The 14,891-nt window shown below is 35.7% G+C and overlaps 1 protein-coding gene across 1 annotated transcript in view; it reads left to right on the top strand.

Annotated features, from left to right (window-relative positions):
* Positions 1–14,891, top strand: part of SCP2 (sterol carrier protein 2) — a 126,950-nt gene that overhangs the window by 66,242 nt on the left and 45,817 nt on the right. The window contains exon 11 of the mRNA XM_004438565.3: positions 1,889–1,996. Coding sequence (XP_004438622.2) covers positions 1,889–1,996 — 108 coding nt within the window. The remainder of the gene's footprint in view (positions 1–1,888; positions 1,997–14,891) is intronic.

The following is a 14,891-nucleotide window of genomic DNA, read 5'->3' as shown; positions in this document are numbered from 1 at the left end:
TACCACATCTTCTTTATCCATTCATCCATTGATGGGCACTTGGGTTGCTTCCATGTCTTGGCTATTGTGAATAATGCTATGATGAACTTAGGGGTGCATAAATCTCTTTGAATTGGTGATTTCATATCTTTTGGATAAATACTCAGTAGTGGAATAGCTAGATCATATGGTATTTCTATTTTTAATTTTTTGAGAAATCTCCTTACTATTTTCCATACTGGCTGCACCAATTTGCATTCCCACCAGCAGTGTATGAGGGTTCCCTTTTCTCCACATCCTCTCCAACACTTGTTGTTTCTTGTCTTGTTAATAGCCTCAATGGATGGTTTTTAATCTACAACCTAGATTTAAAGTCAAATTAGAAGTGTTAGGGCCGGCCCCGTGGCTTAGCAGTTAAGTGCGCGTGCTCCACTATTGGCGGCCCGGGTTCGGATCCCGGGCGTGCACCCGCGCACCGCTTCTCCGGCCATGCTGAGGCCACGTCCCACATACAGCAACTAGAAGGATGTGCAACTGTGACATACAACTGTCTACTGGGACTTTGGGGAAAAAAAGGAGGAGGATTGGCAATGGATGTTAGCTCAGAGCTGGTCTTCCTCAGCAAGGAGAGGAGGATTAGCATGGATGTTAGCTCAGGGCTGATCTTCCTCACCAAAAAAAAAAAAAAGGGTTAATCGATAAAATTCTATGATTAGTGTGTTTCATTTTACCAAAAGAGACACTCTTCAGCTTTTAAAGGCAATAAAATGTATGAGTATTAATTCTAGATCCCCTGCTGTTACCTTGGGCTGGTTACTTAATATCTATGTGTCTATTTCCTCATCTGTAAAATGAGAGTGATAGTACCTACTTCATAGGGTTGAGGATTAAATTATGTAAATATATGTAAAATAATTAGAACAAGGCCTGGCACAGAGTCAGTGCTTAAAAGCTATTAGCCACCTCTGATGGCATCACCACCACCGTTATCATCATTGTTTGGAGATTCTACCTCTCATTATCAGATAAACCATCTGAAAGAATATTTTATATAATGCATGCATTTTTATTTACTTCTTAACCACTTGGAAGAATGACCAGGGAATTGAGAGGAATGTTGAAGCTGCCAAGCATGTGCTGCACATTTTTTTCTTTTAAGCTTACATTTATGGCTCAACAGTATTTTAAACCACTTCCCTTCATTTCATGAAAGTGCTTTTTTTTTTGCTGTCCTTCTCCCATCCTCCCCCCTGTTTATTAAGAATATTGATATAGGGCCAGCCTGGTTGCGTAGTGGTTAAGTTCGCACGCTCCACTTCAGCGGCCCATGCTTTGCAAGTTCAGATCCTGGGCGCGGACCTACGGACCACTCACCAAGCCATGTTGTAGCAGCATCCCACATACAAAATAGAGGAAGATAGGCATGGATGTCAGCAAAAAGAAGAAGATTGGCAGTGCATGTTAGCTCAGGGCCAATCTTCCTCACCAAAAAAAAAAAAAAAAGAATATTGATATAGTATATAACAGTATAGTTGAAAATGGAAATGAATACATTTTGGCAAAATTACAAATTTTTAAAGCTGATATAATTATTATAGCTATTGTATACATTTCAGTTCTTTTTTTCTGGTTCTCTGAATCTCTATTATATTTATAGCAATTTTGGAAGCCAGAGAGCTCTTAGGAATTAATAGGATCTTTGTTTCATGCAGGAAATGTTCTGAAAGTATAAGCCTTTGTTAGTCAATATTTATTACCTAACTTTTAGAAGTGCTTGTATCAATTTGATGTTAGTTTGAGCTGTTAAGAAATGTTTGCTCCAAGAAATTCTTGGCTATTTGGAAGTTAAAAAAATTATTTGTTCCAATGTTATTTTTAACATTTGTGAATATCATTTTTCCTTCTGTAGGACAAGGTGGAAAACTGGTTGACAGAGGAGATAATACTTATGGAGGAAAGTGGGTCATAAATCCTAGTGGTGGATTGATTTCCAAGGGACACCCACTAGGAGCTACAGGTAATATTAAATACAAATTTCATACATTTTTTGTTACATAAAAAGTGTGAATGAGGAGCTGGCCTGTGGCAAAGTGGTTAAGTTCACATGCTCCACTTTGATGGCCCAGGGTTCGCAGGTTCGGAACCCAGGTGTGAACTGACGTACCACTTGTCAAGCCATGCTGTGGCAGGCGTCCCATATAAAGTAGAGGAGGATGGGCATGGATGTTAGCCCAGGGCCAATCTTCCTCAGCAAAAAGAGGATGATTGGCATCAGATGTTAGCTCAGGGCTGATCTTCCTTACACACACACAAAAAAGTGTGAATGATATAGTCATTGATTTGAATGAAAGATTGTATTCTCTGAACTTGGTAGCCACTGCCTTAAATGATTGTTTAGCCATGGTATTTTTGATTTTCCTTTAAGTATAGTAATAACCTTGATTAATTGATGAGAATTTGAATTAGTTGAAACTCTAAATTCAACAGTATATATTTTTAAAAGTTTGATTATTTTCAGATAGGTATACAACTCAGCTAACAAGATGTTTCCAAATAGAGATTTTGCTAGACCTGCTAGAAAAGCATCATTTGAAATGAGCACATTATTTGTATATGGTTGTATATGTGGTTGGTGTTGCATGGAAATTTTCTTCTCTTAAGAGAACTGGAGTAGAAGTTATGAAATACAAATTTTACTCTACTGCTGACTGGCCATGTGACTATTTTAATTAATTGTCAATTAGTCAATTGATCACTTTGACTCAAAGTTTCCTTAATTGTAAAATGAAGAAATCGTACAAAGCAGTTTCTAAAATAACTTAGCACTAAAATTCTGGGATTTATTTTTATGAAGATAGGTGAGTTTTGTATTTTTTCCATATTGTCTTATATATTAATTTGGTAAAATTTTATAAATTTTAAATTTATATTTAAATTAAATATATATAAAATTTAAATTTTAAATTTATAAAATTTATAAATTCTCACAAATTCCAAAATAGAGAAGTTAGAATTAACAGTGTATTCATTACAGCAATTAACTGATTTATTTCCATTTATCACTCAAATTGTAAGCTTATAATCTAGTAGAGAAAATGGATGTACATAGATAGACAGAGAGTAAGAGAGAAATAGGTAGATAGATATGCACACAGATAATTGCAGTTTAAGGTGCCACCTTGCTATTTGTTTTCTGTCTTGTCTGTTCTTTGGTTCTTTTCTTCATGCTATCATTTTATTAATTGGGTTTTTTTTAGTATTTTATTTTCTCTCTTCTATTGAATTGTTTCTTTTTCTTATTTTTTAGTGTTTGCTCTAGGATTTACAACGTGCATCTTTAATTTACCACAGTTTACCTTCAAATAGTGTTATATCATTTCACATATAATGTAAGGGATTTTTACAACAGCATATTTCCGTGTACCTTCTTTTGTCCTTTGTGATATTACTGTCATATGTGTACTTCTAAATGTATTATAAACCCCACAATATACTATTATTATTATTGCTTTAAACAAATCTAATATCTTTCAAAGAAATCTAGAAATGAGGGGAATGAGAGTGATGTCACTGGGAGTGGCAGAATAACAGCATCTGAAAATATTCTTCTTTATAAAAGTACCAAGAACACTTGCAAAAATTGTCAAGATCCACTTTTTTCAGAGCTTTGGAAATTCACAAAAGGTTTACAACAATTGGGGGAACAGTTATTTAAAAACGAACAAGCAGCTGAGTCTCTGCAAGTACAGCAAGCTTTGTGGCATTTGACTTCCTCTAATACCACCTCATTCTCCCTAGCTCCGTAGTAGTCTTTAAAACCAACAGCCTGCAACCATGGTGAAAACTAGCAGCCTAGCTGGCACTGGAGGACTCAAAATGGAGTTGGAGCTCTTTCAAAGTCCCATTGGCAGAGAATAGTTGTTAGGACCTGTCTGGCAGTTCCCTGGTAAACTTGACTTGAAAGCTTGTCTTGATGTAACCTAACTGAGAACTTTCTCAGTGCAAACAGGATTTTCCTCAGAGTCATTTGTCAAGAACAGTCAGCAACAACTGTTGCCAAAACACTTAAAAGGAAGAGCTGGGGAATGAGATGTTCATAGAGAACTTTGAAAAAATCTGACATATTCCTGGAAATCTAGAATACCAAGTACGTACATAAGGCTGTGCATGTGCCCAAGGCTGTGTGCATACTCAAGAAAGATCTGAGAAGTTCCTAAGCTCTTACTCTGCCTGATCTTGGGGGCTCTGCACAAGCAGAAAGTAAAGGCTAAGGTGGAGTTGTAAACTGCCTGGCTAAGTGCCCCAGCACACACACAGAACCTCAGCGAAGACTGGGAGATTTGTTAGTTCCAGGCATTTAAGGAAATCTCTGTCTAGTCATTAGCTAACCACTAAGCTAACCAAGAAGAAAATTCAGTGGCCAATTGTGACAAAGAATGAGTTTGGAAAAGTTACTAGATCAAAAACAACAACAAACAACTCTGGGAAAGGGGGTGAAACTGATTTCTAGAGTTGCCACATTATGTCAGTTAAAATGTCTAGTTTTCAACAAAAAGCTGTGAGACACACAAGGAGACGAGAGTATGGCCCACACAGGAAAAAAAAGCAGTCAATAGAAACTGAAGAAGCTCAAACAATTGATTTGCTAAAGACTTTAAATCAGGTATTTAAGTATGTTCAAAGAACTGAAGGAAGCTATATATAAAGAACTAAGGGAAAGTATAACAATGTTTCACCAAATAGAGAATATCAATTACTAGATAGAAATTAGAGAAAAGAAGCAAATAAATTCTGGAGTTGAGAAGTATAGTAACTGAAATGAACAATTCTCTAGAGGGGCTTGACACCAGATTTGAGCAGGCAGAAGAAAAAATCAGTGAACTTTAAGACTTTAAGATAGGTGAATTGAGATTATCCAGTCTGAGGAACAGGGAAAAAAAAAAAGAATGAGGAAAAATGAAGAGAGCCTCAGAGACCTGTGGGACACCAGCAACAGTAGCAACATATACATAATGATGGTCCCAGAAGGAGGGGAGAGAAAGGGGCGTATTTGAAGAAATAATGGCTGATAACTCCTTAAACTTGAGGGAAAAAACATTAAGATAACATAGGCAAGAAGTACAACAAACTTTAAGGACAGATACCTCAAAGAGATCTACACCTAGACACATCATATTCAAACTGTTGGAAGCAAAAGACAAAAAGAATATTGAGAGCAACAACAAAGAAGCGACTCATCATGTACAAGAGATCGTCAATAAGACTCACCAACTGATTTCTCTTCAGAAGCCATTGAGGTAGTGTGATGAAAGAAACTGCCAACCAAGAATTCTGTATTCAGCAAAACTGTCCTTAAAAAATGAAGGAGAAATTAAGATATTCCCAGATAAACAAAAACTGAGAATTTATCACTAGCAGACCTCCCCTACAAGAAATACTTTATAAAGAGAGTCACTCAGACTGAAATGAAAGAGCACTAGACAGTGAAATAAAGAGCACATGAAGAAATTAATAGCACTGGTAAATATAACTACATTGGTAAATATAAAAGACAATATAAGTGTATTTTTTGTTACTTTTCCCCCTCCTATCTGATTTAAAATACAACTGCATAAAGTAATAGCCTGAGTTGATAGGCATACAATGTATAAAGATATAATTTGTATGACAATAATAACACAAAGGAGGAAGAGGGAATAGAGCTATATAGGAGCAAATTTTTTGTATACTATTGAAATTGTTGGTATTAATCCGAACTAGATTGCTATAAATTAAGGTGTTAATTGTAATTCCTAGAGCAACCACTAAGAAAATAACTAAAAAATATGTAGTAAAAGAAATGACAAAGAATTAAAATGGTCTACTAGAAAATACCTATTTAACACAAAAGAATGAAATACGTAATGGAGAGATAGAGGGATAAAAAAGACAGAAGTTCAAGAGAATGAGAAGACAGGCCACAGACTGGGAGAAGATATTTGCAAAAGACACATCTACTGAAGGACTATTATCTAAAATATACAAAGAACTCCTAAAAGTAGACAAGAAAAAAATGAACAATCTGCTTAAAAAATGGGCAAAAGACCCAAACAGACACCTCACTAAAGAAGATATACAGATGGCAAATAAGCATATGGAAAGATCCTCAACATTATATGTCATTAGGAAATTATAAGTTAAAACAATAGTGAGATACCACTACCTACCTATTAGAATGTCCAAAATCCAAAACGGTTGGATTGGACCAACCAAATGACAAATGTTGTCAGTTTCTTACAAAATGAAACATCCTCCTACCATACAATCCGGCACTTGTGCTTCTTGGCATTTACCAAAATGAGTTGAAGACTTATATCCACACAAAAACCTGCACATGGATGTTTATAGCAGCTTTACTTAAAATTGCCAAAATTAAGAGGCAACCAAAATGTCTTTCAGTAGGTGAATGGATAAATAAACAGTGGTACATGCAGACAATGGAATATTATTCAGTGCTTAAAAAAAAATTAGCTATCAAGTGATGCAAAGACATGGAGGAACCTTAAATTCACATTGCTCAGTGAAAGAAGCCGATCTGAAAAGGCTACATACTGTATGATTCCAACATATGACATTCTGGAAAAGGCAAAACTGTGGGAACAGTAAAAAGATTAGAGATTAGGGGAGAGGGAGGGATGAATAGGTAGAACACGGAGGATTTTTCTGTATCATACTATAATGGTGGCTGCATGCCATAGACATTTGTCAAAAGTATACAACACCAAGAGCAAACCCTAACGTAAACTATGAACTTTGGGTAATAATGATATGTCAGTGTAGGTTCATCATTTGTAACAAATGTACCACTCTGGGGCAGGATGTTGATAGTGGGGGAAGCTATGCATATGTGTGGGGCAGGGAGTATATGGGAAATCTCTGTACTTTTCACTATATTTTGCTATGAACCTAAAACTGCTCTAAAAAATAAAGTGTATGTTTAGAAAAAAGTTAATCTCTATTAACATACATTTATGTTAGATGATAGGTAATGGAAGAGAGGAAAACAAAAATAATTTGTTTAATATATACAAATATATTAATGTCAAAGCAAGGAAGATAGTCCTATTGAACTATTAAAGTCCTTTTTCTGCTACATGTCACTAACAATTAAGTCCTTATTTCCGTAACTTGTAGGTAGTTATAGCTGGTATTTATAATTTCTTTCTTCTACTACCCATACCATATTCCTTTTGCCCTTCGTAAGCACCTCATTCATAGTTTCTTACCTGGTAATGTGACTCAAACCTTCATTCCTGAATAATCTGTGCCCTTAGTAGTCCTGCTTCTTTCGGTTATTGTAGTAAAAATTAGCAAAACTTTTACTACAAGACATGGGAGTGCTAAGAGGAACCCCATAGCATCTTTTGAGTTCCAGGCTAATCCTTTTTGTCCTCATTGTGTAGTAGCAACCCAGTATTCTCATGATAATCAGGTCAATCACCTGCTTGACTTAACCCTTCTTCACCTCTTAGTTCAGTGTCATGTGGAGCCCAGTAGCCAGGTGGCAGTCTCTGCTTGCTTCCACTTCAGTGGAACCATTGCTGTGTCTATGACTTCTAAACCAGTGAGTCCCAAGTTTCGGGAATGGCAAATAAAAATTTTACTAGTGAATCATTATGGATAATAGTGAGAGGAGCCACTCCCTTTTTTATCCTTGGTTCCAAGGAGATTTGTGTATCCTGCCTATTGAAAAACAGCATCATTGATTCAAAGTATGTTCCACATTTTGGAGGATATTTCCCCAGCCCTGCAAAGTATTGCTGGCACCATTATGGAGTCTTCAAAAGGCCTTTACATTATTCTATCAGACCAACTGCTTCAGGGTGAGAGGCTGTTAAATGAGCTTCTTAATCAGAGAAATACTATGTGGAATGTTGGCAGATCCAGCACAAAGATCAAGGATAAAACCCTAGGGGATATAAAAATTAAAGGTGTAGGTGGAGAAGAAGAGACATTTAAGGATAATGAGAAGAAATGATCATTTATCCAAGGGAGGAGAGTGTTTCGAAAGAAAGAGGTCAGGGCAGAAAAGTTACATCAATAAAGAATGGAAAGTGTCCTTTGGATTTGACTATTATCAAGTCATTGGCAGTCTTGGAGCAATTTTAGTAAAATGTTTTGCGTGGAAGCACATGGGAATTCAGAACAAATTAGAAGTGAGAACGTGATGTTTTCACATTCTTTGGATAAACACCCAGCAGTGGAACAGTTGGATTGTATGGTAGTTCTATCCTTGATTTTTTGAGGAATCTCCATACTGTTTTCCATAGTGGCTACACCAGTTTGCACTCCCACCAGCAGTGTATGAGAGTTCCATTCTCTCCACATCCTCTCCAACACTTGTTGTTTCCTGTCTTGTTAATTATAGCCATTCTGACGGGGTGAGGTGATATCTCATTGTAGTTTTGATTTGCATTTCCCTGATAATTAATGATACTGAACATCTTTTCATGTGCCTGTTGGCCATCTGTGTATCTTCTTTGGAGAAATGTCTGTTCAGGTCATGAGAACATAATGTAATCCATGCAGAAATAGAAGTATAATGATGTACACCTGAAATTTTTACAATGTTATAAACCAATGTTACTGCAATAAACAAACAAAAAAAAGATAAAAAAAAAAACGAAGTGAGAACGTGGCAACAATAGTGCTGATAAGCTTTTAGGAGTAGTGGCTGTGAATGGAAAGGGATATGTAAGGGCTGTACCTCAATTGCAGGTATGTGTTCTGTATGAAGTCTTGGATTTGATCTTAGCCTGTTCACTCTTTTCAGTATATAGTTTTGTTGATCCTACTTTTTTTATCTGTAAAATGGGAAGACAATATAGTATCCACCTTGTAGGGCTGTTCTGTGGATTAAATGAGGAAACATGTTTACGTAAAGTGTAGAGCAGAGTTCCCAAAACAATAATTGCTAGTATTCTCCTCTCACCATTTCTACAAAAGGAAGCCATAATGGATCAGATAACTGTTGTTATTAATAAAGCCCTTGTTTGATTCACAGCATGAAAAATAATTTTTAACCATTTTGGGAAAAGAACATTCTTTAATTTGTAAAGAAAATAATTTTCCTTCTAGTATGACAGCCTCAAGGAATCAATATCTCTAGTAAATATTGTGCCCAGTGCTACATTGACATTATTTTTCAACTACTTTTCTGCCTTTGATAAATAGACTAAACTGTTTCCTTTATCCCTCAAAAGAATTAGGTCACACTTCAGTGTTGATTTTGTTGCTAATGGGACATAGAGAAGTCAGGGTGATAATAAACGTTTCTGTGGTATGGTCACTGAAGCCTTAAAGGGTTACAGTTTACATTTGAGACAGTGATTTAAATTCTCCTTTCAGACAGCTTCATTGCTCTCATATAGGAAACTTCTGTTTCATCAAGAGATGAATGTGACATTTCAGTTAGTTGTTTTTATTGACACATAACTTTTTTCTCCTCTGAAAGAACATGCTTTTACTATCATTGACTTGTTTGCCATTCTGAGATATTTTTGTTCTGCCATCCACTGAAACACTCAGAAATCATGCTTTGTAGTGACAATATGATTTTTTCATATCCATAGTCTTTCTTAAAATTGAAGTATAATTTTCATGCAATAAAATGCACTGTTCTTATAAAAAACAGTTGTTTTTAGCAGCACTATTCATAATAGCCAAAAAGATGGAGACAACCCAGATGTCTTTCATCAGCTGTTGAATGGATAAACAAAATGTGGTATATTCATACAATGGAATATTCTTCAGCCATAAAAGCAATGAAGTACTGACACATGCTACAACACAGATGAACTTTGAAAACATTTTGCTAAGTGAAATAAGGCAGTCACAAAATACCACATGTTATATGATTCCATTTATATGAAATGATCAGAGTAGACAAACCTATAGAAACAGAAAGTAGATTAGTAATGGTTTAGAACTGGGAGATAGAAGAGTGATAGCTAAAGAGTATGGGATTTCTTTTTGAGGTAATGAATATGTTTTAAAATTGATTGTGGTGATGGTTGCAGTTACCTGTGAATATACTAAAAACCATTGAATTGTAGGCTTTAAATGGATGATTGGTTTTGACAGTTGTATACATCCATGTAACTACCAGCCAAAATAAGATATAGAACATTTCCATTACCCCAGAAAGTTCCATTTTGTCTGTTTCCAGTAAATCCCCTGGATTTCCTTCTCCCACTCTCCTGCCCCCTCCCCCTCAACCAGGATAAGACTTTTTGACTTCTATCATTGTAGATTAGTTTTTCTGATCCTAGAACTTCGTATAAATGGAATCATACAGTGTGTATATGTACTCTTTTGTGTCTGGCTTCCTTCACTCAGTGGAAGGTAATATTTATCTAATTTTTTTTTTGTATCAGTGGTTCATTCTTTTTTATTGCTAAATAGTATTCCATTGTTTAAATATACCAGTTTGTTTATCCATTTTCCTGTTGATAGACATTTGAGTTTTTTTCCTATTCACAGCTATTATGAATAAGGATGCTATGAACATTTTTGTACAAATTTATTTGTGGACATACCTTTTGCATTTCTCTTGGGTTAATAACTCAGAGTGAAATTGACAGGTCATAGGGCAGATGTATGTTTAACATTATAAGAAACTGCCAAATAGTTCTCCAAAGGATTGTCGTATGCTTTTAATATTATAGCTGGATGACAAATTTTAACCTTTAATAAGTCTTTCTCTTCCTGTTTACCCTTAGTTCTATTCCTCAGAGTCAACTCCTTTTAATATTTCTTTTGTATTTTTCCAAAAATTGTTATGCCTATACAAATACATCTGTATATGTGTATTTATACAATCTTTATGTATGTGTGTATATGTGTATATTTATCGCACTGTAGACTTTTTTTAACTTATATCTTAAAAAATCTTTTTATATTATTGCTTGTAGATGGTCTTTATCCTTTTTAATGCCTGCATAGTATTCTCATTGTAAGAAATTTACCTAGTCATTTACTTACTGGTTTCAATAAGATATATAGGTGTCAAGTTTGTTACAAACAATGCTGCAATTGTGTCTTTGCATACTTTTTCAAGTATACTCACAGGATAAATTCCAAACAGTGGTTTCACAATGTCACTAGGATATAGTGTATTTAGAGGATAGTAAATATTTAAAAATTGCTGGATTTTGCCAAGTTTTCTTCAAAAAAGATTATACCAATGTGTATTCCCAACAATAGAGCATGAGAGTGCTTCTTTTTCTACAATCTTGTCAACACTGATTTTTTTTTTTTTTTTAATCAAATGTAAACAATTTTGCCAATCTTGGCAGGTCATCCAATTTTTTCCCTTGTGGACTAAAAAGCTAACCTAAAACACCTCAGGAAGATAGAATTTACCCAATTTTTAAATACTTCAAAGAGAGACTCACATGTTCTGCAGTATCCTTTTAAAACCCTTTCCAATATTTGAGTCTACACTGTTGGTAAAATTTTCCTCTTATCATCAGTCTCTGAAGGATATATCGTATTTGGTGGTGGTGTAGCATTTGGGGGGAAAAACTTAAAAATCTTGATGACTTGATTGGTAGTCTGAATAAGGATGAGGAATTATTGAAGAGTAAATGTTTACTTGCTACATATTGAGGATTTGGATGTATTTCAAGTAAATATAACATATAACTATTAGCCATAGCCCAAGAAAGAATTCCAACTCCTGGAAAATATATCAGAATGACAGCTCTGAGTAGTTTAATATTTTTGCCTTGGTTACTTGGATAACAAACTGCAATCGTTTTCTAAGAGAATCAGAAAATGGTCAAGTAAGTGCTTCCAAAATATGCTGAGTTAAGATGGGATGGCGAGGGTTTAAGATTCGGTATTAGTTTAATTGTAAGATATTGCTCCTTTGGTGGGAACTCAGTATTGGAGAATTAGCTTTAAAATTAGTTCTATGTTATTGGTTTCTGATTTTAACTTGTTCAGATCTGGGTGAAAAAAAGCTTCTAGCTGCCGTAATAGTACCCATAATAGAAGAAAAAGATAGACTTAAGCATTTGAATCAAATCTTCTTTTGTTCACTGTCAGTTTAAAAACATGAATTCCTGGGGCCGGCCCCGTGGCTTAGCGGTTAAGTGTGCGTGCTCCGCTGCTGGCGGCCCGGGTTCGGAACCCCGGGCGCAAATTGCGGGCGCGCACCGAGGCACTGCTTCTCCGGCCACGCTGAGGCCGCGTCCCACATACAGCAACTAGAAGGATGTGCAACTATGACATACAACTATCTACTGGGGCTTTGGGGGGAAAATAAATAAATAAATAAAGTCTTTAAAAAAAAAAAAAGAAAACATGAATTCCTTTTAGATTTTCCAATTAGAAAAATCACATTAAACCTGAGGTGGTTTTTTTTTTTTTTTTTTTTTTTTTTTGGTTTACTTTGCGGTGGTCATATGACAAAAAACAAATTAATGTCCAAATAATAGTATCATATTTTATTCCAATTTTTAACGTGCTTTCACATATATTGTGCAACACTTACTGAACGCTTGTTTAAAATTAAGTAAAATTTGACTTTAGCTTATTCTTAGCTATCTCTGATTTTTGAAAATACATATTAATGTCTGTGATCTGCTGGAAGGGCATGAAAGTGCCCTTGAGAGAAAGCTCCTGATAAGGGATTGTTACTTTGAAGTTGGAAGCTGGTTATTTAGTTTGGCCTTTTACCAATTCAGCCTGGCATTTAGTGCCTTTCCAGTATGGCTTCAACCTAGTTTTAGGTCCTGATCTTCCATTTTTCAGTCCGTGAAAGTTCAACAAATGCTTATTGTGTGCCCACCTTATCCTTAGGTGATGTAGGTAACTGATTCTCGATATGGAGTCTACTGATGGACTGATTCAGAATCTCTTGTAGCTCTTAAAAAGAAGTATTCCTGCCCTACCCTTGGAAATTCTGATTCCTAGGTCTGGTTGATCCTAACAATTTATGTATTTTTTAAAGTTCCCCGAAGAGCTCTCATGCACAGCCAGGGTGGGACTAGGATACACAAGGTAACCCTTGCCCTCTGGAAGCATACAAGAGGCAGATAATGTAGTAACACAAATAATTATAATACAAGGCAGGTTTAAGTGCCATAGGCAAAGCACAAATCAGAACTACGAAGAGAAGAAAAACGGAAGGGGGAATGACAAGGGTGAAGATTTATCAAATACCCACTGTGTACCAGGTTCTGTGCTAGCCCTTACATCTAGTAGGGTTTTGGGGGAGGAGATGCAGAAAGAGGAAGCATGTGTAAACTAAACTGGACTATTTGCTTTTACCAGAAGTGTTTAATGCCTTCTCACCTCTACAAACACTATCTTTGCTGTTTTCTCAATAATAACAACAGCAAATACTTATACAGTGCTAGTGCTGGGTACTGTTCTAAGTATTCTTCAGGTGTAAATGTATCTAATTCTCAAATCTATTTTTATATTTTATAAAAGAGGAAAATAGAGGCACAAAGTAACTTGCTCAGAGTCACCAAGCTAGAGAGAGTAGCAAAGCTATGATTTGAACCCAGGCGGTGTATTTCTAGAGTTCAAGCTCTTAACCACTACACTCTACTTCAAAGCCCTTTCCTCAGTAGAAATGCCCATCTTCAAAATCCGTCTCAAGTGTTATCTTTCTTATGAAGCTTTTCCTGATTTCTTGATCCTTTCATAGATTGAATTAGTCCTTCCCCTTTCTGGACTCTTGTTATATTTTGTCAGTACTTCTCTTTTGACACTTATGCTTGTAGTATGTGTTATAATTATTTATGGCTTTTTAAAAATCTCCCCTATTTGACTACAAGTCTGTGAGGGCAAGATCCATATTTCATTTCTCTCTGTACCCTAAACAGTGCCCAGTACAAGACTTTGCACATGTAAAGAGGATAGTTGAATAAATGAATTGCTCCTTTAACATCTGAAAGGTGGTATGGGGCAGAGGGAATAAACTTGTTTAGTGTGGTAAGAATTGGCATCATCGGGAAGACTTTATGGGAAGGTAGATTTGGGGCTGATACAGAAAAGAACTTTCTAACATGGCTTCTCAAAAGTGAAGTAGGTTGCCTCCTAAGAGCGTGCATTGCCTGTCACACAGACTGTGCACGAGAAATAGAAGTAACAACTTGAAAGGAATGTTGTAAGGGGAATTGCCCACCTGTTAGGGCCTTAGATTTGATGAACTCTTAGATCCTTTCTAATTCTAAGATGCTCTGATTCCCTAATGGGATGTAATTTTTTTTCCTGAATTCATACAGTTCTTGATTTTTTAAAAAATTTAAGTATAGTTGACATACAATATTGTATTAGTTTCAGTATACAACATAGTGATTCATAGTTCTTGATGTTTTTAATGGTACATATATTATTCTAACATGTGATTTTTGTTTATATGTTTCATTATTTTTAAAGGTATTCTAAACTTTTAGGGTTTAAGGAACTGGATGAAAATGAAATGAGAGTAAATGGGATTTTAGCCAGAGGACCTGGTATACTCAAACCATGGCTTGGCTCTTCTACTCTAAAAGAGGTTACCAAAAGAAATACATCCTAGGACGTTGACTGGCAAGACCTCAGTCCAATTCTGACTCTAAAAAGTCAGTAAGTCAGTAAGGGCTCAATAGCTTTTTATTGAAGCATTTATTTCACTTCCCAGCATATTCTACAGGCCACCCATCCTCATTCCCATTGCCCAGAATTTTCCATTTTTACCACTGTGATGTGAGGAGAGGTAAGATTTATCATTAGACTTGAATGAACACTCTCCAGTGCCAGGAGAAATGGAGCCCAAGAGAGGGTGTTTATTCTTGATACTATTCCCAGGTGGAGATAGCTAGGAGCAAGTACTGGTTTTTATTGCTCTTGCCAAGTAAAAAGAATAGAGAGAA

The sequence above is a fragment of the Ceratotherium simum genome, chromosome 22, assembly GCF_057802395.1.
Source record: "Ceratotherium simum simum isolate JZ-2026a chromosome 22, ASM5780239v1, whole genome shotgun sequence".
NCBI classification, from domain to species: Eukaryota; Metazoa; Chordata; class Mammalia; order Perissodactyla; family Rhinocerotidae; genus Ceratotherium; species Ceratotherium simum.
The sequence above is the reverse complement of the archived record's forward strand: the minus strand, read 5'-3'. Positions and strand labels throughout refer to the sequence as shown.